Raw genomic sequence first — 27,054 nt, forward strand, 5'->3', positions numbered from 1 at the left:
GAGTGGTTGAGGCAACTGTGGCGATGAGGTCAGAGTGGTTGTAGCAATTGAGGCATTTGTGGTGAAGAGGTCGGGCGTAGGTTGTTGTGGGCATTTTTAGAAGGCATTGTTGTGGGCATGGTGAGGGTCTGAGGTGAGGCGTCGGTTGGTTAGTGGCACGCTGTTTGAACAGTAAACGGCGTGTTTATGCAAATGAGGCTGCGGTGGTATGAGTTACTCCTGCTCCTTTTGTAACGTCACTGGTCTGGTGTGCATGCATACATGACAGGGTTTTTGTGTGAAATAAAGTGAATTAAATAAATAAAAGCATACAGGATTGAAGACCGAAGTAAAAGCCCTATGCAATGCATCTTGTCCCATTCACCCACTAGACATAATGGAAGGGCTAACTGAACGAATACTAATGAAATAACTGTCTCGGGATCACTGTACATTGGGTGCTATTGCCTTGGGGGAGTGTCGCCTTCGCAGAACCTTAACGATATCTTTAGTTGAAGTATGTACATTGAGAAGTATAAAGCCAGTATTAACCAGAGTTGGTGTCAAAGCCACCCAATGCTCGCCTGGTTATACATTTATCGTTTTAAAAGACTAGTCTAATAATATTTTTTTATAAAGCATTGCAGTGAAGTCTGATACAAATAATTTTTAAGCAATATATGTATTTGTATATTGTAATCAGTAAAAAATAGTGTGGTAGATAAAAACATAAGAAAGGAAATAACTTGCACCAAAAACTTTAACATTCTCACGCTGAGGCTGATGCTCATGCTCACGCCGGGGGTATCGCTATCGCTCTCTGTTCTTCGAACAGGCTCTCTTTAAAAGAAAATCACCCAGGAAACAAAACATTATTTTATGGCACCATGTAAAAAAAACCCATGTCTTTTAAGCTGGCTTTTCACAAATGGAACTTCACATAGAAACACTTCATCTTTTTTTTTTCTTATTTTTACAGAAGTTTCATCCATTCGAACTGATAAAATATGACCCTGAAACAGAAGAACCCAAAAGGGATGAGTTAGGCTGGTGCATTAAGGTGAACAAAGGTAAGTGCATTCCCTATATATGGGGCAATAAAGATTACTATTAACATTATATGGTGCACCACTCTCTTTTCAAGGCTTCTGAATATTTGTTAGTACTTCACTCCAAAGCTCTCCTGTCCTGACTTCTATTTGTGCGTCAAGTTGGGTCACCGGATCAAGATCCGCTTATTTATACTTTAGTAAACAATTTAAAAGATTGATGTTTAAAGCTGGAGCAAAAATTACCCCCAGGAGTGTACCACGGTAATGCTGGGCCAATTTACGTACCCTCGTTAAACGTTTTTATTGTGACGTTGACCTTCCTCAAGTGAAAATAATATGGGTAGTATTGTACAGAAATGCTGTGCACTTTGCTGCTTCCCTCTTGTCCGGGACAGGTGAGACCGAAGACCCCACTGAATAGAACAGCTTTGGTGGGATTAAAGACCATTCTGAATGCAGCAGCTTCAATGGGAGTGAAGACCATGCCAAAAACGGCAGCTTCAGTGAGGCCGAAGGCTGCACATGTGGCACCCAGTATCGTGCTGATTGACATGCGTTTGTGACACGGCCTGGCCGTTCAGCTTGTTAGGCTGTATCGACTCCTGCCTGCCGAGGATGAGTGGGACCGAGATTCGGTGGAACTATATGTGGAGATGACGAGTGGTGGCAGCAGCGCGCCATATCAGGGTGGGCGGGGGTATCCCCAGGTGGGATTTGGTGAGTCCCTGTTGGTCACATGGGAGTTTGCACAGATCAACATCGACGCCACAATGGAGATGGAGGGGAAAACAGAGCATTAATGAGGAGACAGCTTGGTCCATGAGTCAACAGCTTGGTCCATGCTGGGGTGGGGATGGGTGCTTCAAGACCAGGAAAGGATCTCTTCAGTCTTAGGGCCGACATGAGCAACAGTGTCTTAGGTGATGTCGGCATGGAACTCCGAGGGAAAGACATCATCAGCAAAGGGCAACAGTCAGTGGAAGCGCATACTTCAGTATCATGATATCCATGTATTAATTTGAAGTGCAAGGCAAATCAGGCGAGAAACTGCAGATCAATTGACAGTAAATTTCAACATGGGGCACGAGCAGCCAGTTTCATCAAAAACGGTCCGCCAAGAATGCCACAGAGCAGGATACCATAGTCGGGTTGTTGTGGGTGTGCATACCGCTCACCACACCTGGCATTGCACGTTTGTGAATCCAGTGGTGCAGAGAACACAAGCAATAGACTACCGAGCAGTGGAGAAATGATGAATCCATCCATCCATTGGGACCATACTCGGTGCAGAGCGTTGTTGCTGCCGAAGCAGTCTCCTTGGCTATTGGGCACAATCCTGGACAGGTCGCCACTCCGACACAGGATACCAGCATGCTGGCACTTATTTGCTGACCTCGAAAGGATTACAGGCAGAGTCAACCCCACCTGGTATTAAACAAACAGCCAATGGGGATTTGAACTCAGGATCCTTGGATCGCAAGCCCACCACCCTAACCATTAAGCCAGCACCAGGCATGTCAGATGAATCATCCTTCGCTATGTCCTCGACAAAAGGATGGGTGCAAGTGTCGTACTAACCTAAATAACTCTTCAGCTCTGAGTGCTTGGTTCCAACAATGAAGGGTTCTGGTGGTTCTGTAATGTTGTGGGGCACATTTTCCTGGCCTGGTTTGGGTGCAGTCATTCCCTTAGAAGGCAAGGTCAATGCCTATCGCTACTTAATTGTGCTGAGTGATCATCTTCACCTCACGTTGCAGCATTTCTTTCCTGCCAGGAGGGTTGTCTTCCAGGATGACCATGCCCCCATCCACAGAGTACGTGTGGTCACCCAGTTTGATGAGCATGACACTGGTATTATTCATGTTATGGCCTTCTCAGTCACCAGATCTGAACCCAATCGAGCATTTACGGGGTATTCTGGAACGATGCTTGAGACAACGTTTTCCACCTCCAGAAAAACAGGTGTCGGTTGATTGACTTTCTCGTGGAAGAATGGTGCTGCATCCCTCCTACAGAATTCCAGATGCTGGTGACACAATGCCCTATTAAGGGACTTTACAACGGTGTATTTCCAGTTGAATTGACTGTATCATGCTGTCTCTCTGGGGAGACCGTTTGCAATAATGGTGTCAAAGATTGTTTGGCATCTTTCACAAGATTAAACCTTTATGTTGGGAACACTGGCCATATGCTAAATTTCATGCACGAGTCAGGCATGGGGTTAACTTCATTACTTCAAAAGGATGGCACTTGAAAAGATTAGAGTTACGCACACTCACCTTTGAGCTGTCGAGCCTGGGTTCAAATCTCGACCCAGCTATAAACTATCACCCTGGTGTTTCGAAGGTAGGGTGACGCATCACTGTGTGTACCGTCCCTTCGATGTTAAACTGAGTGTCCTGTCTATTTTCATTAGTTGGGGAACGTAAAAGATATAACGATGTCCTTTGTGAAGAGTCAGCGAGTTGTTGCCGAAACCCTTTCCAAATTCAAAATTTCTGCTCTAACATAAAGGGGGGGGGGGGCACTGCATCAGTAGCACAGCCACACAATCAGCAATCATGCAATCTAGTGGCCATGTGCTCCATATTAAAAAATATAATTGCTTCTTAAAGACATAAGATTGGTAATTGTCCAATAGAAGGTCACATGAGATGGAATGTCACTTTAATGGCATGTCACTTGCAAGAATGTCTGCTCGGACTAAGGTCAAAGTCACAACAACCAGTTTCTTCCAATCAGGCATGGGGTTAACTGCAACTGGATGGTCGTGAGATAATCATAGGAAATCGTTGAAAGTTGCCTTGGCTATGAAGCACCAGGCCACACCAAAGGACTGGCCGTCATGGGTTCTACCACAAAATGCCGAGCAATGATTGGTCTCTTTGGTGCGTGTCAAAAGTACAGCTGAGGATCTCAGTCACTTCTGCAACAAGAAGGCTTTAGTTTTAGAAATATAGTTTTCATAAGCTGTGGAGGTGATCATATAAAAAGCAGGTTTTCCTGCCATTGCTGAATCAGCGCATCCTGACGTTGTTCAGTCCAGAAGTTCACCATTTGGTTTGGGGAGGTGGTGTGAGGCAGTGCTGCTCGCTGATTATCTCACCAGGAACACGTTCGTTCCGTCCCATCTTGACAGTGTTCACATGAATGGATGAATATCAATTATAACCGACCAAGATTGAACGTGTTCAATCGGTTTGATGTAACTCAACGTGACACAACGCAATATCATTTTGCATCCACACCAATCAATTTTCTATGACAAAAACATCCAGTTGCATCATGTTCGAAGAAGTCATTTTGTGTGGCTTAGGCCTGTTGCTGAAAGTATTGAGATATCTGGAAGGCTCTCCATTGGATGGATAATTTTTCTCAAGTACTACTTTAGGGCAAAATGGTTAACGTATTGTTGTATTGTCCTCAGTGGTGCAGATTAGATTCCCTTGGCTACTCAGAAACTTGGCACAGAGAGGAGATGGCCACAATTGAGTCTATTTGCCCATAGAAATGGCCTATGTCATGTCATTAACTACCATTAGGTTATGGAATTTCCTTCACCACTACCTTTGATAATTCCAGTTCCATTCCCTTCGTGTGCAGCCTTTTTTGGCTGCTGGTTGCATTATTGGTTAAGGGGCGCAGCTATGCCGCTGATGCAGTGCCCCAATTACCAGTAAACTGGTACTCATTTCACTAACCTCAGAAGGATGACAGGCTGAGTCAACCCCCTGATGTTAATTCAGCAGAAAAACAGGGCAAAAACTCAGGACCCTTGGATCCCAAGCCACCCCCCTAACCGCTAACCGCTAACCCAACACCAGGCTTGATAATTCCAGTAGTCAGCCATAATACCTTGTATATGGCAATAATAAAAGTTTGCTTCAATGCATGCCACCAATCAAGTAGTTGTTGTTTGGAAATCATCTGGATTCTAGAGGTATCGGAATTTGTAATTAAGTTGGAGCCATCCTTCATTTGCAAGAACAGTAAAGGGGTTTTGAAAGGAATTTGATACTAAACAAGAAGCATTAAAAAAAAGTTACATCATGAGGCATTTCTTATCACAAGCTGTTAACGTGCCTTTTGAGGATGAATTTGATATGCTGAATTTTAATTTGCTTGTTGCCAAGCTCCATTTTGCATCATCTGCACACAAAATGGCAAATCCAATATGGCCACCATAAAGACACTATTTTTGCCATTTATTCGATACAGACATTGTGTACACAAGGTATATAATAACAAAGGAATATTCATTGTTATTGTCACATAAATGTACTGTCACTGGAAAACACTGATTGTCAATGCAGCACATTATATTAAAGCAAACAGCAGGGGCAAATATCATGGAATATTACAATCGGTCGACTGCCAGTAACATTTCAAAATATGACCAATTCATCAATTTTGTAATATTTGTGTGAGATTACAATAATCCTATGTTTGAACCAAAATATTACAGCATATAACCAAAATTATTCCAAATTCAAATTGGATAAATACATGCATTTAAATTATACATCCTGCATGCATCGTTGCACCAATGTGTTGAGTGCATCGTATAAATATGCTTGGTTTTGGATGATGGGTATATCTCCCATATTCGTTATTGGTGGGTCAATACTAATTAGGGATTGGTTAAATACTGTCCATCCGACCTTGACAACATTCTTTTGATGCAATATTTAAAATGCCTGATCGACTGCAAACCCACTCTGGACCAAATCTTTATCCAATCCAGTTTCTTTGAACCACTTTACATTGACTGTTCTGAGAAATACTGGAAGGTTGCGTATCCGTACACCTAAAGGATACAACCATTCCATGGAATCTGGTACTTTAAGGACACGTTTGGTGGATGGTTGTATGGTGTCAAGTGCTGATTCATTGCCTAGGCTTCGTTGCCAGGCAGTTATCTGAGTTACATGGAAAATGTTTTCCATGATCATATCGTGACTTCTACCGAGAGTTTGATCATAAATATCGATGTTGTCCAAGGAGAAGAAATGCACAAATCTACTATGGACAAGATTTTCTGAAATAACAGTTCCCTTTTCATGATCCATGGATTGGATAGTGTGTTCAGCCAGACTAGTGCCAATTTGTAAAATCTGTTCATAACTTACAACATGACCTGCTTTCTGAAACAACTTGGCCTGGACAAGATCATTGTATCATGTTTATTGATGCAGAGTGCATCTGAGATGTATGTGTTTGGGTGTTCTCTTCTTCCCTCCACTAATACCATTGACTATATGTCCTGGGCGGTGCTCAATACTTTTTGTCTTGCTCCAACCTTGTCATCTTCGGCTTCTTCTTCTAAGACTTTTTGCCCTCCATATATGACACAGCACCATTTACAAACGATCAAGAACACAAGCTAAGGCAGATTCTTCACTGATAGTAAGACCAGGGTGACCTGGATGAGCAACGGGGTCACCAAGGATTTTCAAGCCAACATGAATCGGTGAAAGAAAAACGTCTTCTTCAGGCTCGTACATCGACATTGTGAGCATGTCATCCTCAACGGCGTCTTTGTATGGATGGATATGAGTTGGAGCACAATTCACAAATTTACAGGGCATCAGTAACATTTGTCTCTCATACAAACTTGTCTAAAACAAAAAAAAGGCATTTTTGCAGCCATTTTTCCCTGCTGAGCAGGGGTTAGTTTTTTGCGGGCTCCATGCAATCGTGGTTCCCTTCTTGAGGCAATGTTTTATGGCCGGAATACAAACTTGTCTCCGATGTCTTAATAAATTGAACCATACACTCTAACTTTGACTGAAGTTGCTCTTTGAAAGATGCATGGTGACTCATAAAGAACCAAGGTATTTCATTAACAGAATCAATGCACAAAGTCACATATCACTCCCACACATCATTCAACTGAATTACATGGCCTTTCTCTGCAGCATATACAAATTTGTTGCATAGCCAAATCATTGCCAGCCCATTATCTTTACTGGCATATTTGACTGTTCCAGTTGATCGCTTGAATGCCGTGAAACACGAGAGGTGATACTTTGCTTCAGCGGCTATGAGGTCTGGCACAGCAGCCAAGTGCAGTGCAATTGTGTGATCATATGGGGCTGCTTCTAGAATTTGATGGCTCATTGGAAATGTCATAATGTATGATGAATATCATCCTTGAGTTTGATCTGTTGACAGAAAATGCAAGAACTCCAGTCCATGAGCTTCACATGACTTATTGGTGTGCTACTACATGCTGCAGCTGAATCTGGTGTCGAGGCACAGGAGGCTGCTGTGTTTTCTCGATGAGACTGCGACGTTTCTAAACGATCAATTTTGTTTTTGTTTGTGTACTCGCTATAGCAACTTCTATGTCAGTACAGGTTCAGTTCATTACTTTGACTAAATATATCCTCTCGTCTCTCTATCATGTGTCGTTTTTAGCTTATCTGGAATTTCAATTCCAGATAAAGTATTGTTACCACTGTGAAAATTCACAGAACACCATAAAGGTTCCTTAGTTCAGTTAGATCGATAAGTCTGTGTTCAGTTAGATTTCCCCACCGTTGTTTAATGGGAATTATTCGTGTTAACCGGGCTGTGACCCTTTGAGATAGTGTTTTTCTTTCTCTATCATTATTTTGGACCGACAGAGCACGCAACGACCCTTTTTGCCGCGTTGAAAACCATCCGAGAATGTCAAACAAAGGCACCAAGGAAAGAACTGCGATTACGCGCGGGTTTTCCCGCCTTTTTTCTCCGAGGCTGGTGTGACGAGAAGGGCGAGGTGGCTCGCTCGTGATTGGTGGATACGAGGAGTGAGGCGGTTGGAGTTGAGAAACGCCCCTTTTCGAGAAGCTTCTCAAAGGAAGGTGGAGCTGAGAACGGGGCGGAGCAATGGGCGGAGCCCCGCGCTATAAAGGGTGGCTCACGCGAGGCTCACACGCTCTTCTTGGTTCATGCTCGCCCCTGTGTCACGGTGGTCCAGTTCTTCTTCTTCTTCCCCACTTGGTTCCTGCGCTTGTGGTCCTGTGAGCGGCATGTTGGTGGGAGACGCGGACGGAAGGCGCAGCAGTGCCGGCTGCGTGGTGGACCTGTGCGTCCGGACGAGGAGCGCCGGAGAGGGCTTGCGGGCCACGTGGGAGGCCCGGAACCAGGCGCGACCACGCTGACGGTCGTGGGAGCGGGACGTCGCGACTCGCCGACCACCGAGGTGGGCAGGTAACCTGCCACGGTCTCGCAGGACCTGTTCGGTCCTCCAGGTCCTGCGTTATAAAGGTCCACGGACCCTTTCTGCCACCCTCGTCTTTGGGGGTGGCCATTTCTTGCTTTTGAACGAATGTTGGTGGCGCTGTGTCCTGTGAAGTAGACCTGCCTAAGTGACTGTGAATGTACATTATTGCTCGTAGTCGGTGGTATTGCTTTTGTTTCTTGCTGTACATTGCATGACTGCCTTGCTTGTGATGTGTGTGTAAATCATAAATGTTCTTGCTTGTGAAATGTATCCCGTTCGTTGCGTCTTCTATTCGCCATTGAAAATGCCATCTTGCATCGCGGAATAATTAGTTGGGTTTTAAACACCCGGTAAGGAGAATCGGATCCGTCGAGGTCGGCGATAATACCCGCTCGGTTATTGCTGTAGAATGGAACAAACCGCTTAAGTGGTTTGTGTCCCAAGCCGACCTGCGGCGAGGTACGGCCCCTCGGTAGGTTACCCGCGCGAGTACTTAGGTATTTCGATATTCGGCGAGTGACCCTATTTCGTGCGGGTAGAATGCGGACTGAGCTGTGGTGAGGTTAAACTCCCACCCGTGACTGGTTTCTGGCGATAATTCCAGGAGGGTCACGACTGAATTGTCCGACCGGTGGGTGACGCGGTTGCGATTAGAGGTACGTGGCCGATCGCACGCCGGCGGGCGTGAATTCGTAACAGTATCATCACCACGCACCATCCGTCCGTCCGTCTCCTATTTCAACTTCTCCGGCTAAACAGCTGGGCTGATCCAGCTGAAGTTTGGCAGCAATGTTCTGCTTCTGACTGCAAAGCTCGTTCCGGTCACGTGACCAGAAATGTGTCAAAATGGCCATCATGTAAATTCCTTCAAAAATCTTCTTCTCCAGACCCACCAGTCAGAATGCTACCAAATTTGTGGTACAACATTAGGTGACCAAAAGTGTGTCAAAATTGCTGACTTGGTAAATTTTGGGGAAAATCATGTAAATTTCTTTTTAAAAGTCTTCTTCTCCAGACCCATCAGTCAGAATGATACCAAATTTGAGTTACAACATTAGGCCAGGGTTGGGATATTAAATTGTGTAGGTCATGCAGATCACCTGACAGAAAGTCAAAATGGTGGATTTCAGATACTTTTGGGATAAATCACGTAAATTCCTTCAAAAAATCTTCTTCTCCACACCCACCAGTCAGAATGCTACCAAATTTGGGTTACAACATTAGACCAGGGCCCAGATAAGCTTCAGGTGCAGTGGTCCTATTCTTCTTTTTTATTGTCTTTCAGTCGTTTCCTTCCTTCGTGTTTCCTCCTACATTTTAATTGAGATTAAACCCTTTTCAACTCAATCTCAAAGGCTATCATTTGGTTTGTTGCCCTCCTGACAAAAAATAAAGCCATCTAAATCCACCTCACGTGGCCTTTTCAATGTCAACAGCGGCTCCATCATTACTGATTCTGAAAAATAAAACAACATTAATTTAATTAAAATCTGTATATTTGCTTGCAGCAACAACTTCATACAACGGGGCTTGATACACAAATATTTAGAAGGCAATGTGGCTTCAATCAATGATTTTCTGACCTGACTTTTAATTCCACATGCATGGCCACATGTACAGACCACATAGCCACCTGGTGGCCAATAGACACACCTTTGCACAATGTTTGTTAAACAGGTGATGCTTATTAGAATGACCAGCACAACTTCCAAAAGTCATATTCATCCCATCATAATGATGAAAATATCAAATTTGTCAGTCATGCCTTTTTGGTGGCCATATTGGATTTGCCATTTTGTGTGCTTATGATGCAAAATCGAGTTTAGCAACAAGCAGATTCGAATTTGGCAAATCAATTTCACCCTAGAAAGGCATGTTGACAGCTTGTACTACTAAATGCCTTTTACTCCTTGGATAATGTACTTGTCCAATTTCTCGTCTTGTCAATATGTACTGTACCTCGGTATCAACTCGGCATAAAAATGGGATGCATAGAGATGGTCAAAGATAGCTGAGTGTGTGTGTGTGTGTGTTTTGTTCTTCATTCTACCCTCCTCCCCTCCCTCACATCCCCCATTCTCGTTTGTTAATTCTATTTTTAACATTCATCCAAGGCTGATGGTGAAGCTCTGACCTCAACCACAGGCAGGTTAAAGACAGCAGACTTCAGTGGACTTGTTTTTTTGTTTGTTGTTTAACAGGATCTAAAGCTCATAGTGGAGCTGCTACACACATCTCATACACATGGATGTAAAAAATACATGAAAAACAACACAGGACTGTTAGATAAGCCAAACACAGCCACTGAGCTTTGGGGAAGTCCCGTCACTTCTCTGGGCAGTCTGGACACCGGCGAAGTCACAACATTGATGCTGCATTTATCACCACACTCAGCAGAGCATTTCCTCCTCCCCATGGATGCCAACTTATGGGGATTGTCTGTGCTCTTATTCTTTTAAATGTTGAACATCAAGCAAGGAAGCAGCACTTATCATTTAAAAATTATTTGGTATGATTTAGCTGGGGTTTGAACTGCTGACTCCCTGAATGAATAACAAATATCAGTAGACCCTTGATAAATATATGCAGTGTTTCAGATTTTTACCTGGATTCCACATCTTGAAATGTTGGTTCAGATGGGAATTCTGAGTTGACTCACCCAAAGAATGTACAGCTGACTCCATCTTCATCCACATATTGTGATTTGCAGCTATGAGTAAAAGTTCTGCTCACCTGTCTTCAGCCTTAGATAAGTCTTCAATTCAAACATGGAGTTGCTTTCATCAACCAAAGGTTTCTGCATGGTTTGTTTTTTTTAACATGTTTTCTTTTTTTATTTGCATCCAGGGGAAGATGGTCTTTTGATTGCTCCGGTGACTATGCAAAACAAGTTCTCTGGCTATGCTGGAGATCCTGAAAACACAAAGAAGAAACTTCTTTGTGATGTTTTAAAAAAAGGCGATTTGTACTTAAACTCAGGGGACTTGTTGATGCAAGATGAAGAAAATTTTCTTTACTTCGTTGATCGCATTGGAGACACTTTCAGGTAAATCACAAAGCCGAATCAGCCATTTTTGCTTTCCTGTATGCAGCACATGGGGGAGCTGGTGAAATGGCTTTTGAAACATGGAGTTGCTTTCACCAAATTAAAAACATAGACAGGGTTGGCAGGATAGCCTCGATGTAGGCACACTCTCCTCTGAGCTTTTTAGCTTTGGTTTTAATCTCAGCTCAGCTATAAAGTGTCATTTGGTGCTTCGCAGGCAAGGCAATAAATCGGTGTGTGCCGTCTCTCAAATGGAAGTTAAACTGGGCAGCCCGAGTGCCGGAATTTGTTGGTGTATGATATAGGTCCCACGGTGCCCTTCACAAAAAGTAGGCGAGCAATCGTCCGCACCCTGAGCAAATTACAAATTCCTGCCCTAACCTACAGGGGGCATGACATTAGTAGCACAGCCACACCCTCCTTCGGCCGAGGTCACATTTGCCACGGCGGCCATGGGGTCTCCAAAATCTACGGCCATTAGCAATTATACGGCGGCCGCAGTATTTCCACGGTCACACAATGTAGCAGTCACATATGTTTTTATTTTTCGTGGAGCTGCACGGCGTATTTATAAATTGTGGAGACCAAAAACATGGGGTTGCCGTACGGTCTTTGATTTGATGTCGCACGGTGACCTTAGGGCGTTCCGGCGGCGGCCATATAATTTTCAGGGTGCCCGCAAGGCGACCGCCGAGGGGCCCTAAGGCGAACGTGCGGCCAGACGGACGGTAACGAATGGGGTAATTATTATTATTTTTTTTTACCAGTTTTTTTTTCGGCTTGTCGAATTGCTACGGCGAACGTAGAGATGAAAAAAGTTATAACTCCGCGTTATAATTCCACGGCGACCTCACGGCCTGTAAAATATAGCCATACGGCGTAGGGCCACCCTGAGGCCACCGCAGAAACTCTGCGGCCGCCACACGTTTCTGTCAATTCAGAGGGCGTACGGCCGCCGTATCCTCGCCATAGAGCAAATGTGACTTTGGCCTTAGGTCTTTGAAATTGTGGAGACCGAAAACGTGGGGTTGCCGTACTGTCTTTGATTTGATGTCGCACGGTGACCTAAAGGGGGCCCTGCGGCGGCCATAGAATTTTCAAGGCAGACGCAAGGTGGCCTCAAGGTGCCCGCAAGGCGACCGCAGGGGCCCTATGGCAAACGTGCGGCCAGACGGACGGTAACGAATGGGTTAATTAATTTATTTATTTTTTACCAGTTTTTTTTTTTTTTGGATTGTCGAATTGCTACGGCGAACGTAGAAATGAAAAAAGTTGTAACTCCGCGTTATAATTCCACGGCGACCTCACGACCTGTAAAATATAGCCAAATGGCGTAGGGCCACCCTGAGGCCACCGCAGAAACTCTGCGGCCGCCACACGTTTGTCAGTTCAGAGAGCGTACGGTCGCTGTATCCTCGCCATAGACCAAATGTGACTTAGGCCTTAGCAAATGATGCAACCTATAGCCACAAACTGCATGTGAGGAAGGAAGAAGAAGAATAACAAGAAGAATAAAATATCTGTGATCTTCAAGGGACCGGGAGAGGCTTAATCTTGGCAATCACCCGTGACTTACCCTTGGCCCGTGAACCAATGATGGCCATTTTTTTGGACCACCATATGACATTGACCTTCAACCTTTTTGGATAAAGTAAATTAAGAAAATATGTCCCCATCTTCAGTCTATCGAAAAAACTCATGAAAATCCGAGGAAAATTATTCAAGTTATGATAAAAAAGGTGATTTTTGATAATTAGGTCATCCAAAAATCGTTGTTTCAGTACATGGAACAAATATCAGGTGCAGAACATCAGTACAGATCCACTTTTATGTTGCAAGAACACCTTTTGAACGCCAAGAAGTCTTTGAGATACGGCATTGGTAAAATTGAGTGATGCCAAAAAAAAAAAACACTTTTTTTTCAGACTGCCATTTGACTTTGACCTTAAACTTGGAGGGGTATGATGTAAATTAAGTGTAATGTGCCTTGCTCATGGCTATCTAAAATGGGCAACTTTGTTCCGATCAGACAAACCTTAGTTGAGTTATGCTGAAAAACGTTAAAATGTCTTTAATTGGATCATGATCTCAAAAAATGAGGTCAAGGCAAAAAAAATTTTTTTAATCTCATCCCCGCATACTATTTGTTGTATTATTTAGGCATATTTTCCTTCCGAAAGTCCCAGCCAGATTCAAGATACAGCTTGGAATTTGTCAGAAAAAGGAGAAAAACGTAAATAGTGGTTTAGTACACCTAGTGGTGTAAGACCTTGTTCTTTAATCCGGAGGAGTACGATGTAAATTACAATCAAATGCAGCTTGCTCTCGGCTATCTAGAGAGGGCAATTTTGTTCCGATCGGACAAACATTAGTCGAGTTATGGTGAAAATGTTTTGTTTATAATTAGGTCATGACCTTAAAATAGTTGAACCCCACAAACTTTCTATTCATATTATTGATGCCAAATTTCATTCCATAAGTCCAGGCTGGCTCCGAGATAAGAGATAGAGATATAGTTTGGAAATTTGGAGTGTTGAGAGTGCAAGAAGATGAAAATAAAATAAATCTAAATGGTGGTTTACTACTCCAGGGGGTCGAAGAAACTCTGTGGTACCATAAAAAATTGGGGACACTAATTGTAGAAACAAACCCTACATCAGCAATGAGCCTTCCCCTATACTCGAGAGGAGGCTGAAAGAAACTCACGGTGTTTTTCAGCTTCATGAATGAATCATGCATGTATGAAATGCACTTCAGTACCGGGATGCAATTCAAACAAAAATGTACATTTTATTTTGATTTGGGCAGAAGAATGATATTTTTTTGATGGTGTCCCTAACTATTTAAACATTGTCACTACGAATGAATGTTAAAAAAAAAGTTTTTTATTTTGTTGGTTTGCTTATTGACATGCAGAATTATTTTATTCCTTTCCACTTTGACTTTATTGCTTTTTCCATGTTTTGTTAGTGGCCCAAATAAATCTGCCTCTAGCATTTATTCTCAGAAATTATTTGAAAATGTTTTTATGGTTTAATGTTGCATTATTTTTTTTATTTTTTACTTTGCAAATGTAAATTGGAAATTTACAATGATTACGCAAAGTAATTCACAAATATTGAAATTTTACTTTTGCTTTTAACTTAATTTGGTATGAAGTCATACAATAACTTCAATCCCAGCATGTTCCTTTTAAACAAGTTTGGCATACAGTTTCCATAATTGCTTTTATTCACTGCCGAACCGTAATGATCTCATGATGCTTTGGCATAAGTATGTTGGTGTGTACTACGTGACTGTCTTTCGGGTCAGGAATCACACTCGTATTCATGCCATCTACACTTGGCAAGAGACAGCCAGAGTGGTTTTGCGACTAGTAACTACAGCCAATCGCATCATCCTTCAACGAGATTGAATTCCCTTTCCTTGGGTGAAGTACTTCATTCAAAAGCCAAGTGTATATCTGAACATCAACTGATCTGAAAGCACTGAATGTTGTCAGCCACTGATCACAAAAGTTTTCTATTGCTTTGATAGGCTTTGGCACGTAATGATTTTGACACGTTGTTGTGCCCAGGTGGAAGGGTGAAAACGTGGCCACGACTGAGGTTGGAGAGACCATTGAAGCTTTGGATTTTATCCAGGAGGCGAATGTATATGGAGTGAACGTGCCAGGTGAAGACAATTGTGTTGAGAGTGATTAATGGCTTGTATTACCCTGCAAACAATGGTAACTCTCTACACTCTGACATGGAGGAAGTGCCATTTTTAGCACAAAATATACCCAAATTGACTACATTTTAGGCTTCACGTGTACTGTATTATTGTCTTACCCACAAGTGATTTTTTTTTTTTTGTATGCTTGATCAAGGCTTGTGGAAGAGCTTGAGCAGAATAGAAGGGAACAAAGTGGAAAGGGAAAAACACCAACAGTGGAGTAGAAGTAAGAGTGATATCAAGGGTATGGGGAGAACGACATGTAGGGGTGAACAAGATGCACACTAGCTGAATAAAACAGCAAAAATTGAAAGGGGAGAGTGGGGATGAAACAGAAAAGGAACAAATGAACGAACAACTAACATATGAAAAGACATGAGAGAGTGGAGAGGGTGGTTAGTGGGGGTGGGGGTGGGGGTGGGGGGTCACAATATCCTGGAAAAATGGAGTTTGTGAATTTTAAACATAACCACAAAATGTATGCATTTTTTTAACTGTCAAAGTTATCCACACACTAAGCAATTGTCTTCGTGACTGTTTGAGGTTTGTTTTTAGTTTGGTTCATTTTTAGCTCAACATTTTCTGTGTGACGATTCAAATCTATCAGTGTGGAATTTCATCTAACAAGGTGGAACTCACTCACTCACTCACTCACTCACTCACTGATATTAAAGATCGGTACCTTCCGGGTGACGTAGAAAGATGAAATTTTGTTTACCGATGGACATCGAAGCCGATACACCAGAAAAAAATCACAGAACCGTGGGAAAGCAACCGTAAATGAAAATATAAATAAATGAAAAAAAATGCAGGTGAACGACCCGATGTAATGGGGAAGCACAGTTTGAATGCGTAAACAATGCGTAAGCACACCCCACTCGTGTGTGTGTGTGTGTGTGTATATGTATATATATATATATATATATATATATATATATATATATATATATATATATATATATATATATATATATATATATATATATATATATATATATATATATATATATATATATATATATATATATATATATATATATATATATATATATGGTCCAAAAAAGTCGAAAAAAAATAGAATGTTGCTCCACAAGCTTAAAATTATTCTAATATGATCCAATAACGCACATAAATTTGTTTAGCTTGATCGGAGGTGATTTAGAGGTCGCTCCATATGACTGATTTTAGTCTCATGACTTGAATAAATTAGGGTATGGTCAGGTACGATTACGGGTACTTCTGGATGTCCGAGGTGGAAATTGAGTGCATTTTCGAACTCTATGGGGTCGATTTACTCTAATAAATGACTACACCGACATTGAATTCACTACCATTTCGAAAATATGACCTAAAACAAGATTTATCATTCCTGAAGTTGAGTACCTAATCCTACTCATTTCGATATTTTCAAATCTGTAATTAATTTGTCGTCCATATAAATATTTCTTAGAGTAAATCGACCCCACTGATTTTGGAAATGCAGTCCATTTTCACCTAGGAAGTTCAGAAGTGTACGAATTCGCATCTCACCATACCCTAATTTAATATAATAATAACTAAATAAATAACTACCATATTTTTCGTGAATCATTGAATCTAAAACACTGGATGTTGGGCCAGCTCGAAATAAGTTCAGGCGGGAGTGGAGACAGCAATAGAGGCGGAAATGATAGTGGTATTTGGTAAATGAGACGAAATATTCTAATAGTTTGTAATTCCATTGATTGAAAAATTATTGTATGGTGAGATGCGAATCCGTGCACTTCTGAACTTCCTAGGTGAAAATGGACTGCATTTTCGAACTCAGTGGGGGCGATTTACTCTAAAATGTTTATACGGCTGACAAATTAATTATAGATTAGAAAATATCGAAATGAGTTGGATTAGTTACTCAACTCCAGGAATGATAAATCTTGTTTTTGGTCATATTTTCGAAATGGTAGTGAATTCAACGTCGTTGCAGTCATTTCTTAGAGTAAATCGCCCAATAGAGTTTGAAAATGCACTCCATTTCCACCTCGGACATCCAGAAGTACCCGTAATCGTACCTGACCATACCCTAATTTAACCAACTCATGAAACTAAAAGTCGTCATATGGAGCGACCTCTCAATCACCTCCAATCAACTGAAATTTTTAATGCGCGTTATTGAATCATAGTGGAATGATTTAAGGCTTGTGGAGACTTCTGAATTTAATTTATTTATTTTTTTTGCTGTTTTTGGACCACCCTAATATATATATATATATATATATATATATATATATATATATATATATATATATATATATATATATATATATATATATATCTTCTTCTTCTTTCGGCTGGTCCCGTTCGGGGTCGCCACAGCAGATCATCCGTATGATCCGCATAGTTATTTGGCACATGTTTTACGCCGGATGCCCTTCCTGACGCAACCCTGGTCGCCTCTTACGACACAGGGATATGGTACACCTATTTTAACCGGGATATACACCAGCCCAGTACACTGGTACTCATTTCGCCGACCTCAGAAGGATGACAGGCTGAGTGAACCCCCTGGTGTATTAATTCAGTGGCTCAACGGGGATTGAACTCAGGACCTTTTGGATCCCAAGCCGCTGCCCTAACCACTGCGCCAACACCAGGCATATATATACATATATATATATATATATATATATATATATATATATATATATATATATATATATATATATATATATATATATATATATATATATATATATATATATATATATATCTCTAAAATGTTTATACGGCTGACAAATTAATTATAGATTAGAAAATATCGAAATGAGTTGGATTAGTTACTCAACTCCAGGAATGATAAATCTTGTTTTCGGTCATATTTTCGAAATGGTAGTGAATTCAACGTCGTTGCAGTTTCTTAGAGTAAATCGACCTCGGATTTCCACCTCGGACATCCAGAAGTACCCGTAATCGTACCTGACCATACCCTAATTTAACCAACTCATGAAACTAAAAGTCGTCATATGGAGCGACCTCGCAATCACCTCCAATCAACTGAAAAAAATTTTATGCGCGTTATTGAATCATAGTGGAATAATTTAAGGCTTGTGGAGACGTCTGAATTTAATTATATATATATATATATATATATATATATATATATATATATATATATATATATATATATATGTGTATATATGTGTATATATATGTATATATACACACACACACACACACACACATACATATATATATATCTATATATATATATATATATATATATATATATATATATATATATATATATATATATATATGTATGTTCTTCTTTAAAGCCATGCTGGTGACATTTAGCCTGACAAAAGATGACAAGATTGGTGAATGCAATGATGTATAGATACATGCTCTTGGAAGGGATATGCAGTCTCAAATAAAACCTCATCCTGTAATTCAGGTAAAGCATTGGTGTCTTGTTGAATATGATCAGATCTTCTTTGCTGGTGAAGTAGTGGCAATAGAAGGAGAAGAATACAAAGTGTCAGTGATGGTTTCAGTTAGCAACAAGTGGAATTGGCCAAAACCACATTTTTCTGTATTTTACAGTAAAGAACAACTCGTCCAAAATCTGAATAAAGCAACACCTGCCAGCAATAAATAGCCAGGGCCACTTCACTTTCTCAGACATCCTGCCTGGTCACTGAACAATTGTTATAATTGGTCAGCTTGGTGCATCTGAGATTATGAATAACTGCATTTTATGCCTGTCACAGAACTGTGGGATCTATGGACATATTTAGAGGAATGCTTACAAATATCAATCCTGTCCATGGACAAGAGTTGATGTGAAAATAAATGCAGTCGTTACAACTGAGCGTGAATGAACAGTGCTGTGTATTGTTCATAAACATAAATAAATGTATGAGAAATATGCTAAATAATACACCATAGTAGTTCAGGGGTTTTGAAATTTAAACTGTTTATGGCAATTTAATGAATGTTGCTTTGTCTCTCTATAGTACCCATTTGTTCATTGAATACTCTGTAAAAATGTTTTCTTAAAAAAAAAAACACGTTTAATTTATGGTTTTCAGCTGGGAAAGTCTGTGGTATGAAGTATTAATAGAGTAATCATTGGTAATTTAGTCTTAAAATTAGCTTAATAACAAAAGTAAACCAAAGAATACTGAAAGGAATGCATCAAGAGGCAAAAAAAAGAAATAAGTTATGTTTAACAGATGGAGTTGCATTGTAACGTGAGTAACGGTAACATGAGTCACACACCCTTTGATACATATACTGTATGTGTTCCCGAGCTAACATATTGCAAGTTTATAACTTATTCTTCTAATGATGTTTTGTTGAAGATATCAGTTTAAAAATACATGATAATTTTGTGGTGTGATGACAAGGTTGAGGAGAATTTATGAATAAGTTGAAGGTAAAATATCCATGTCCTTTTTCGTAACGTGAGGCTAAGGACAGTGACAGAAAAGAAAATTAATATTTTACTTTGTTATCTGTATGATCATTGATCATATCGACTATGGCCAAAGCCTGTCATCTAGAAAGAATGTCCAGGTTTAAATCATAGCTTATACAGAAAGGAGACCTTACTAAGAAAAATTAAAATGAAATGGCTAAAAATGTAATGTGAGTAACGCTGGAATTGCCCAAAACAAGTTATGCTATGTTTTGTTCAGTGATGGTACAAATTTGTTTCCGTCTTCTACTGGATTTGTCCAACACAGTGCGTGTTTTATAGCAACTGTTTTAATTTCTTGAAGCATACTCCAGCTTTTATTCTGTGATGTTTTCTCTTCAGGTCATGAGGGTAAAGCAGGAATGGCGAGTATCGTGTTAAAACCCAAATCACAATTGGATTGCAGAAAGCTGTATGAACACGTTGTCGTCTTCTTGCCAACGTACGCTCGGCCATTGTTTATTCGCGTTCAGGTAAATAAATGTTTATTTGATTTTATATACCGATACTTGTATATGTTCCTGAGAGTGGTTGGGGAAAGTGGAGGAGAGGAGGAAGTCTTGTCTTGATATGTGTATACTCTCCTTATGTGAAAGAGGGAGGGGGTTGTTTTTTATTATTGTTTTTTTTTCTTTGGTATAGAGTCAAGGCTCATGGAAGAACTAGAACATTGAATGGATTAGGATATTCAATAGAACAAAAGGAACACCAGAGAGAGAGAGAGAGAGAGAGAGAGAGAGGGAAACACCAACAGAAGGGCAGAGAACTAAAATAGAGGAAGACATTGGCAAATAATGGGTGTGGGGAGGAATGAGGGGTAGGGGAGGATGCATAGGGTAGACAAGATGGATACAGAAACAAACTCTCAGGAAGGAAAACTGGAAACTTGGAAGGTGGGCAGGTTAACAGGGGTAGAAAAGATTATGGTTTGGATGGGGGATTATCTGAGATGGTGGTGAACAACTGTCTTGAAGACCTGGAAAGGAGAATGAGATTGAAGAAGATATGGAAGTTGGTTCCAAAGGTGGTACAAAGAGGAACAAATGATTGGAGGTGAGCAGTGGTCCTGGATTTTGGGAGTTTCACCAGAAGGTGGTTGATGGAGATGTTGGGAGAGGAGGGGTATTGATGCTGTGAAAGGACATGAGGGGGATTCGATTGTTGTGAGCAAACAACCTCTGAAAACTGGACTTCTCAAGATTCCTAAATTGGACAAATGAAGATGAAGATCATGGGATGGGAGGTAAGAATTTTTGTTGAAGACATTGAGAAAGGTGGTGCTGTAGGTACAGGAGGAGGATTGGTGGACGATTAATGGACAGTTTTATAGAAGAAGAATAGATTGTGGTGAAGAACACATAGAGTAGAGTACTTCTGATGGAGAAATAAGGAAAATGAAGCATTTAAAAATGTTTTTAAATGAAGAAGTATTTACATTCAATGAAGATTCAGTTGTGAGATATTGAGAAAAGGGAGAAATAAAGAATGGAGTGGAGGAGGTACAGGCAGAAGGAAATTTAAGTAGAATGAGATTGTTGTGGAGTGAAAAATATGCCTGGTGTTGGCTTAATGGTTAAGGTAGTGGGCTTGGGATCCTAGGGTCCTGAGTTCAAATCCTGTTCAGCTGTTGAATTAACACCAGGTGGGGTTGACTCTGCCTGTCATCCTTCCGAGGTCGGCAAAATGAGTGCCAGCATGCTGGTATACTGTCGGAGTGGCGACCCGTCCAGGATTGTTCCCAATAGCCAAGGAGACTGCTTCGGCGGCACCAACGCTCTGCACAGAGTATGGTCCTAATGGATGGATGGATGATGGAGTGAAAAATGGATTTTTGTTTGTTTGGTTTTATGTTTTTTGAAAGCAAGGAGGGGAAATCTGATAATGATGAGGAAGTAGAAAGTACAGTATTTGGGGAAAAAGAAGCAAAATTAGGAAAACAGCAACAAAAGGGACGAATATTTTTCATGGTGGTTATCCAAGGAGTAGGCCTTGAACAACAGGAAAGTAAATTTGACAAATACAACACAACAAGTTACCATTTAACATGGAAAATTGGACGAGAACACAAACAGCATCACAGGGAAAAAACATTTCAGAGAAACATGACATATCCTGTTTGGAAAACTTGCTTTAATGAGGTGGAAGCAGTAGATGCAGATGCAGCAAATGAGTTGGGATCTCTTTCATGATTATTCTGAGAACAAAGTGAAACAACATCCGGAACATGTTTTTGTTATATTTCGCTTCTGTAGGCTGATTTGATTATTACTGCGGTGACACACAGGAATAACCATTGTATGTAAACACAAAAATATTGGATACAATTACAACAAGTCTGAAGACGACAATGGTTCACGAGCGGTATTTGACGATGTAGATTGTTTCAGAAATCAAGGATGAGACAATGTGATTAGGTTTGACCAAGTTATAAAAATGATCAACATGATGTGCTACGAGTGACAGGTTATTAGCTGCAAAATGTCGAAAACCCGGTTTCGTTCAACAACTTTCAAAATTTGACCTTTGCATAACCTTTAAAGGTCACAAAACAATGTGTGGACATTAAAATAAGGAAACGGGATATGTGCTATAGCTTATTGGAGTTAGTTCGTCGAAGAAGGTCGAAAACCCGGTTCGATTCCCACAACTTTGAAAATTTTACCTTTGTGAACTTTAAGGTCAAAGGTCAAGGATTATGACCTTTGGTGCAAAACTTCCTCTGGAACATTCCAGGAACAATATAACGTCATATAGGCTATATGGCATTTCGCACTCCTCGGATTATCCATACTTTGATGAAATCAGCGTAAAAACGAACTTGAAGGGGGCGCCACGGGCAAGGTGTTCGAGTTAGAGCAAAATGGTTTCAAGACTTTAGGTGGGGAATGACCTCAAGATTATGCATAAAAAATATTGGCATCCGAGCTCTCAAAGTTTGGGCGGTCGTATGATTTTTATGTCAAAATTCGCAATTTTCTAAGTTGGTGACCTTGACCTTGGGACGGAAATGAAAAATCGAGCTCCGTGGGGCTATGCAGGTGCCATTGGGCTAAGCAAATACTGAAACCCCTGCCAGATTTGACAAACCCCCTCGGAGGAGATGGATTTAATGTCAAAATTTGCAATTTTCTAAGTTTGTGACCTTGTGACCTTGACCATGGGATGAAAATGAAAAATCGAGCTCCGTGGGCTATGCAGGTGCTATTGAACTAACCAAATACCGAACCCCCTGTGAGATTCGACAAACCCCCTCGGAGAAGATGTAAATTGAAATCGGCTACCCCCTAAAAACACGTTTTTTTTGGGCGTGGCTCCGCCCATAATGGGCTCACCACGCCCATTCTCAGGAAAACACAACGAGATCATGATATAAACCTCCACCAAAATTTTATCAGGATCGGATCAAAACCCACAGAGCTATGCTCGAGACAGACAGACAGACAGACAGACACAGACGGACAGACAGACACACACCAATAATGAATATCGTGGTCACATGTTTTCGTGGAAAAAAAATTTTTCATGAAAATTTTTTTCGTGAACCAATAGAAGGTTTAGCACAGGAATGTACAGGACAAGGAACATGTTACTAAACTGTGCTCATGTACTGTGCTCTGTACAGATCATCGATTCTGTTGATGCAGTTTCTTGGCTGGGGTTAAAATCCTGGACTAGTGGCCACTCCGACACATGATAATCGACTGAGGGTACAGGAATTTGTAATTTGTTCAGGGTGCTGGAAATAACTCACCGACTCTCTGCGAATGACACCATGGGATCTTTAACATCCACCAAGTAATGCGAGCAGATGGGACGCCCAGTTTAATGTCCATGCAAGAGACGGCACAAACATTGATGATTCACCCAACCTGTTAAACTTGTAGCTGGGATGAGATTCCAACCCAGGCTTGACAACTCAGAGGTGAGTGTGCACACCCATAGGCTATTCTGCCATCCCTATGAAAAAGTCTGTATAGTAATGCAAACAAGGTGTGAGTATCTCTAAGGTTTTCTGCATTATCCCTCAAAATAATCCCTCGAGTCCAATTCTGCAACTGCACTGGACGGCATCAGCTCACATGTCCTCTGAATTTGCTCTGCGGCTCTTCCACATCCTCTTTTGCTATTTTTTACCCTATCATTTGCTCGAGGTCGTCATCTTCCATCTGCACTGGAAAGTCAGCCAACATCACCGCATTACAGAAACAAGGTGCGCAAACAGTTCTTCTTAACGACAGATCCATCAGCTTACTTCCAATCATCAGCAAGGTCATGGAATACAATCCAGAACAATGCCTTGGGCCACTCTAACCTTGACAGAGAGAGGAGATGAAAGGATCAGGTTGAGAGCACACTTACCATGCTTGTAGCATTTGCCAGCGAATGCCACATGAGGTCAAACTGAATAATCAGCTCCACGACTTTTGTCAGCCAAGATCAAATCAGCTGCTCTTGCTCAGAGCTGTTGAGCAACAGCAGCCATGTTGGAAAGATGCTGATAACTGATATGGCTATTGACCTCTTGCCACACACTATCTGCTGGTTCAGCGTTTTCCTTGATTTGCCATGCGTAAAACGGAAATAAACTTCCCAGACTGCAGTGCCTGATAACATCCTCACGATGCAAAGAGTGCAAGTCAAAGCTCCGTCCAGATTCACAATAACACAACTCTTCAAACAAGATTTTGAGCATCCGTTCTGAGTCTGGGAATTCAGTAGTTCGAGCCTTGGACGAGTAATTCCAAAGACTAAAAATGATATGTGCTATTTCGTTGCTCAGTTTTAAAAAACAGATTAAAGCATGGGCAAACAACCAGAGGTTGGCAACCATTACGTGGGCAAAATGGGCTTTGCAGTCTCCTCTTGTGTTGAAGTTCTTTATGAGGGAATGTATATCAATGTGTTATGCAGGTTTTGTTTACAGTGGCTATGAAGCATGAATTAGTGATTGACAGCTTTACCTCTAAAACTTTGAGCAAATGCATTATTACTTGCAAAAGCGAAGATTTTTCAGGTATATTGGTTAGTCGATTTTGTTATTCTGTGTGTTTGTCTGTTTGTTGCCTACAAGTTACAATTTTAAACCGATCTTCACAAAACTTCACCACATGGTAGAGTTTGTCATAAAGAAGAAGCCTATTGTTTTTGAGGTCAAAAGGTCAACATGTTAGGTGAGATTCCTACAATCCTCAATTTTCATGCGATTGACTTGAAATTTGAAGAGGATTTATATTTCAGCTCATTGAATTCAAGTAGACAATTATTTAGGAGGTCAAATTTGTTTGATGGATTTTGCAAGTATCGTGCTCTGCACGACGTTGTCTTCTCGTTTTATTTTATTTGTTGACTTGCATTGTGTTCCATGGTCATGATGATGATTTCAATGGTTATACTAGCCACTTTATCCTGATTTATAATCGAAATAATCCTTAACCACAGTTTGGAGATGTGGCTTGTGGAAATGCTCACCAGGAATTGGTGATTACAACAATGTAAGCGTTGCCAACTTATTGGCTTTTTCAATGTGACAAATATGTACATGATGTTCTGATATCTATCTTGTTTGTTTTTTTCTTGCTAGTGGGGAACAGGGATTGGCAGGATAGCAAAGAGGTATGCACACTCACTTCTGAGCTATCTAGCATCGGTTTGAAAACCGACCCAGCTATAAACTTTCGCACCAGTGTTTCACAGGTAAGGTGGGTGATTCATCAATGTGTATGCGCCATCCCTCGGATGGACGTTACGCTGTGCATGCCATTTACCAGCAGTATTTGGGGGGACACTAAATGTCCCACAGTGTCCTTCACAAAGAATAGGCGAGCCATCGCCGGGACCCTGACTAAATTCCAAATTGCTGCTTTGACTGCTGGTAATGCAATGGCAATAACCATTACCATGTCAAGAAACCACTTCTGCAGCAACAACCATCTCTAAAAGAGTATGGTATATCTCATGATCATCAGTGGGAAAACAGCATTCTTGCAGCATGGTCTTATCCCAGCATAAGAGAAGTCATGGGAGAAAAGTATATGAATGAATCATGCTTGGTACAGTCCAGAAGCTAGAGTTTTCTTTATTGTTTTCCAGGACTCGATGGAAGTCACTGGAACACTGAAGCAACAGAAAGTGAAGCTAGTGAAAGAAGGTTTCAACATATCCATCCATCGAAACATTTACTTTTTGGACATTCACAATGCAGTCAAGTCATATGTTCCTCTCACACCCCAACTGTACAAAGACATAACCTGTGGCAGAATTAGACTTTAATAATTTCACCAATTTTCATGGTTCAAAGCTTTCCCATCATTAGGTTAGAATCAAAATATGTTCCAATCATCGACGATGACACTGTTGCAAATGACTTTACACGGTTGATGGTTAGATTCCAGGTTACAGTGATATCATTACGAGGCTGACATCTTGATCCACAAAGCAAAATGTAAACCTTCCTGACAGACAGTGACTGACTGAAACAGTTTTGCTTTGAATTTGTGTAAGTTGATGAGCTGTTGAATTTAATTTGTATATGGTGTTTATGTAGCCCAGGATTGATGGGCCGAGTGGCCTCTTCCTGCGTCAAAGTTCCGTTGTATGGTGGTTGAATTTTAAATTTTTATTCATCCAAGATCGTAATCAACCTGTAATTTTAAATTCTCATTGCACACAGATGAAGATCTTCAATATTACCTTTGTATGTTTTATTAAATCAACTGAGAAGAGGAAAGAGGTTTCTTCTTGGTTACGACACGAGGGGAAGAGAGAGGGAAGCATCGATGGTGCCCAAAATTCCCCTGTGGAGGAGGTTTGATTGGTGATTTGGGGGGGGGGGGGGGAGGAGAGGGTAAGAGTTGTATCGCATCTCCTGGGTTCAGCAGCTGTATGTGTTTGTTCTCTGGTCAAGCCCAGTGTTGGCTCATGGATTTGTCTGCAAGTGTTTGTATTTGATTGATGTTGCAGATCCTCCATGAACCTTAGACCCTGTAAAAAAAAAAAAAACTAATAACTTGAGAGTTCATGGAACACCTTATCCCATGCAGTTTTGAGAAAAGGACATTTGAAGCATCTTTTTCAACTCTTGCTTTGTGTTTCTGAGCACAATCTAGATTGGCTTTGTTCATCAACTTTGAATAACAGGCATGATGGTAACCATACTAAGCCGATGGGTCAAACAGAACAATCCCGAACTGAACCTTCACCTTCTGCCAACTCTTCTCAGAGTAGCTGACAATTTTGGAACGATCTTCGAAGAAAAGATGCACGAAACAAACCGATCTTTTCGATGAAGTTAGCTTGGTGGTTGCATTGTTAGATGCCACCATTTTGTCTGCATCTCGCTGTTACTCCAATCTTCAGAGTAGGTGGCAAATTTGATTGGTCAAAATGCCTTAAAATTTTGGCCAAGTACTGCTAAACTCAAGGTTTTTGTCAGTGCAAACAAGGTAATTTTGGTTCTACAGTTCAAATATATAATTAAATTGAAATGAAATACAACTTTTAAGGGTTGTGGAAGAAGAAAAAACAAAACCATCGAATCAGAATTTCCTTATTTAACATGTTACATTAGTTATTCGTGCTGTAGTTTTTTTCCGTT

General features: G+C 40.9%; 1 protein-coding gene across 2 annotated transcripts in view; it reads left to right on the forward strand.

The window, feature by feature from the left end:
* LOC147015493 (long-chain fatty acid transport protein 2-like) overlaps nt 1-26,187 on the forward strand; it is a 50,797-nt gene extending 24,610 nt beyond the window's left edge. Inside the window, exons 6-11 of one of the 2 annotated variants that reach the window (XM_085850278.1) lie at nt 959-1,049; nt 11,089-11,287; nt 14,865-14,962; nt 19,803-19,933; nt 25,042-25,073; nt 25,551-26,187. In XM_085850278.1, the coding sequence (XP_085706404.1) occupies nt 959-1,049; nt 11,089-11,287; nt 14,865-14,962; nt 19,803-19,933; nt 25,042-25,073; nt 25,551-25,578 (579 nt within the window). In that variant the 3' untranslated portion in view covers nt 25,579-26,187. The remainder of the gene's footprint in view (nt 1-958; nt 1,050-11,088; nt 11,288-14,864; nt 14,963-19,802; nt 19,934-25,041; nt 25,074-25,550) is intronic. The other variant, XM_085850277.1, reaches the window with a different exon arrangement.
* The last annotated feature ends 867 nt before the right edge of the window (nt 26,188-27,054 follow it).

Source organism: Eptatretus burgeri, chromosome 12 (assembly GCF_056783735.1).
Source record: "Eptatretus burgeri isolate ZD-2024b chromosome 12, Ebu_testis_v1, whole genome shotgun sequence".
Classification (NCBI taxonomy): Eukaryota; Metazoa; Chordata; class Myxini; order Myxiniformes; family Myxinidae; genus Eptatretus; species Eptatretus burgeri.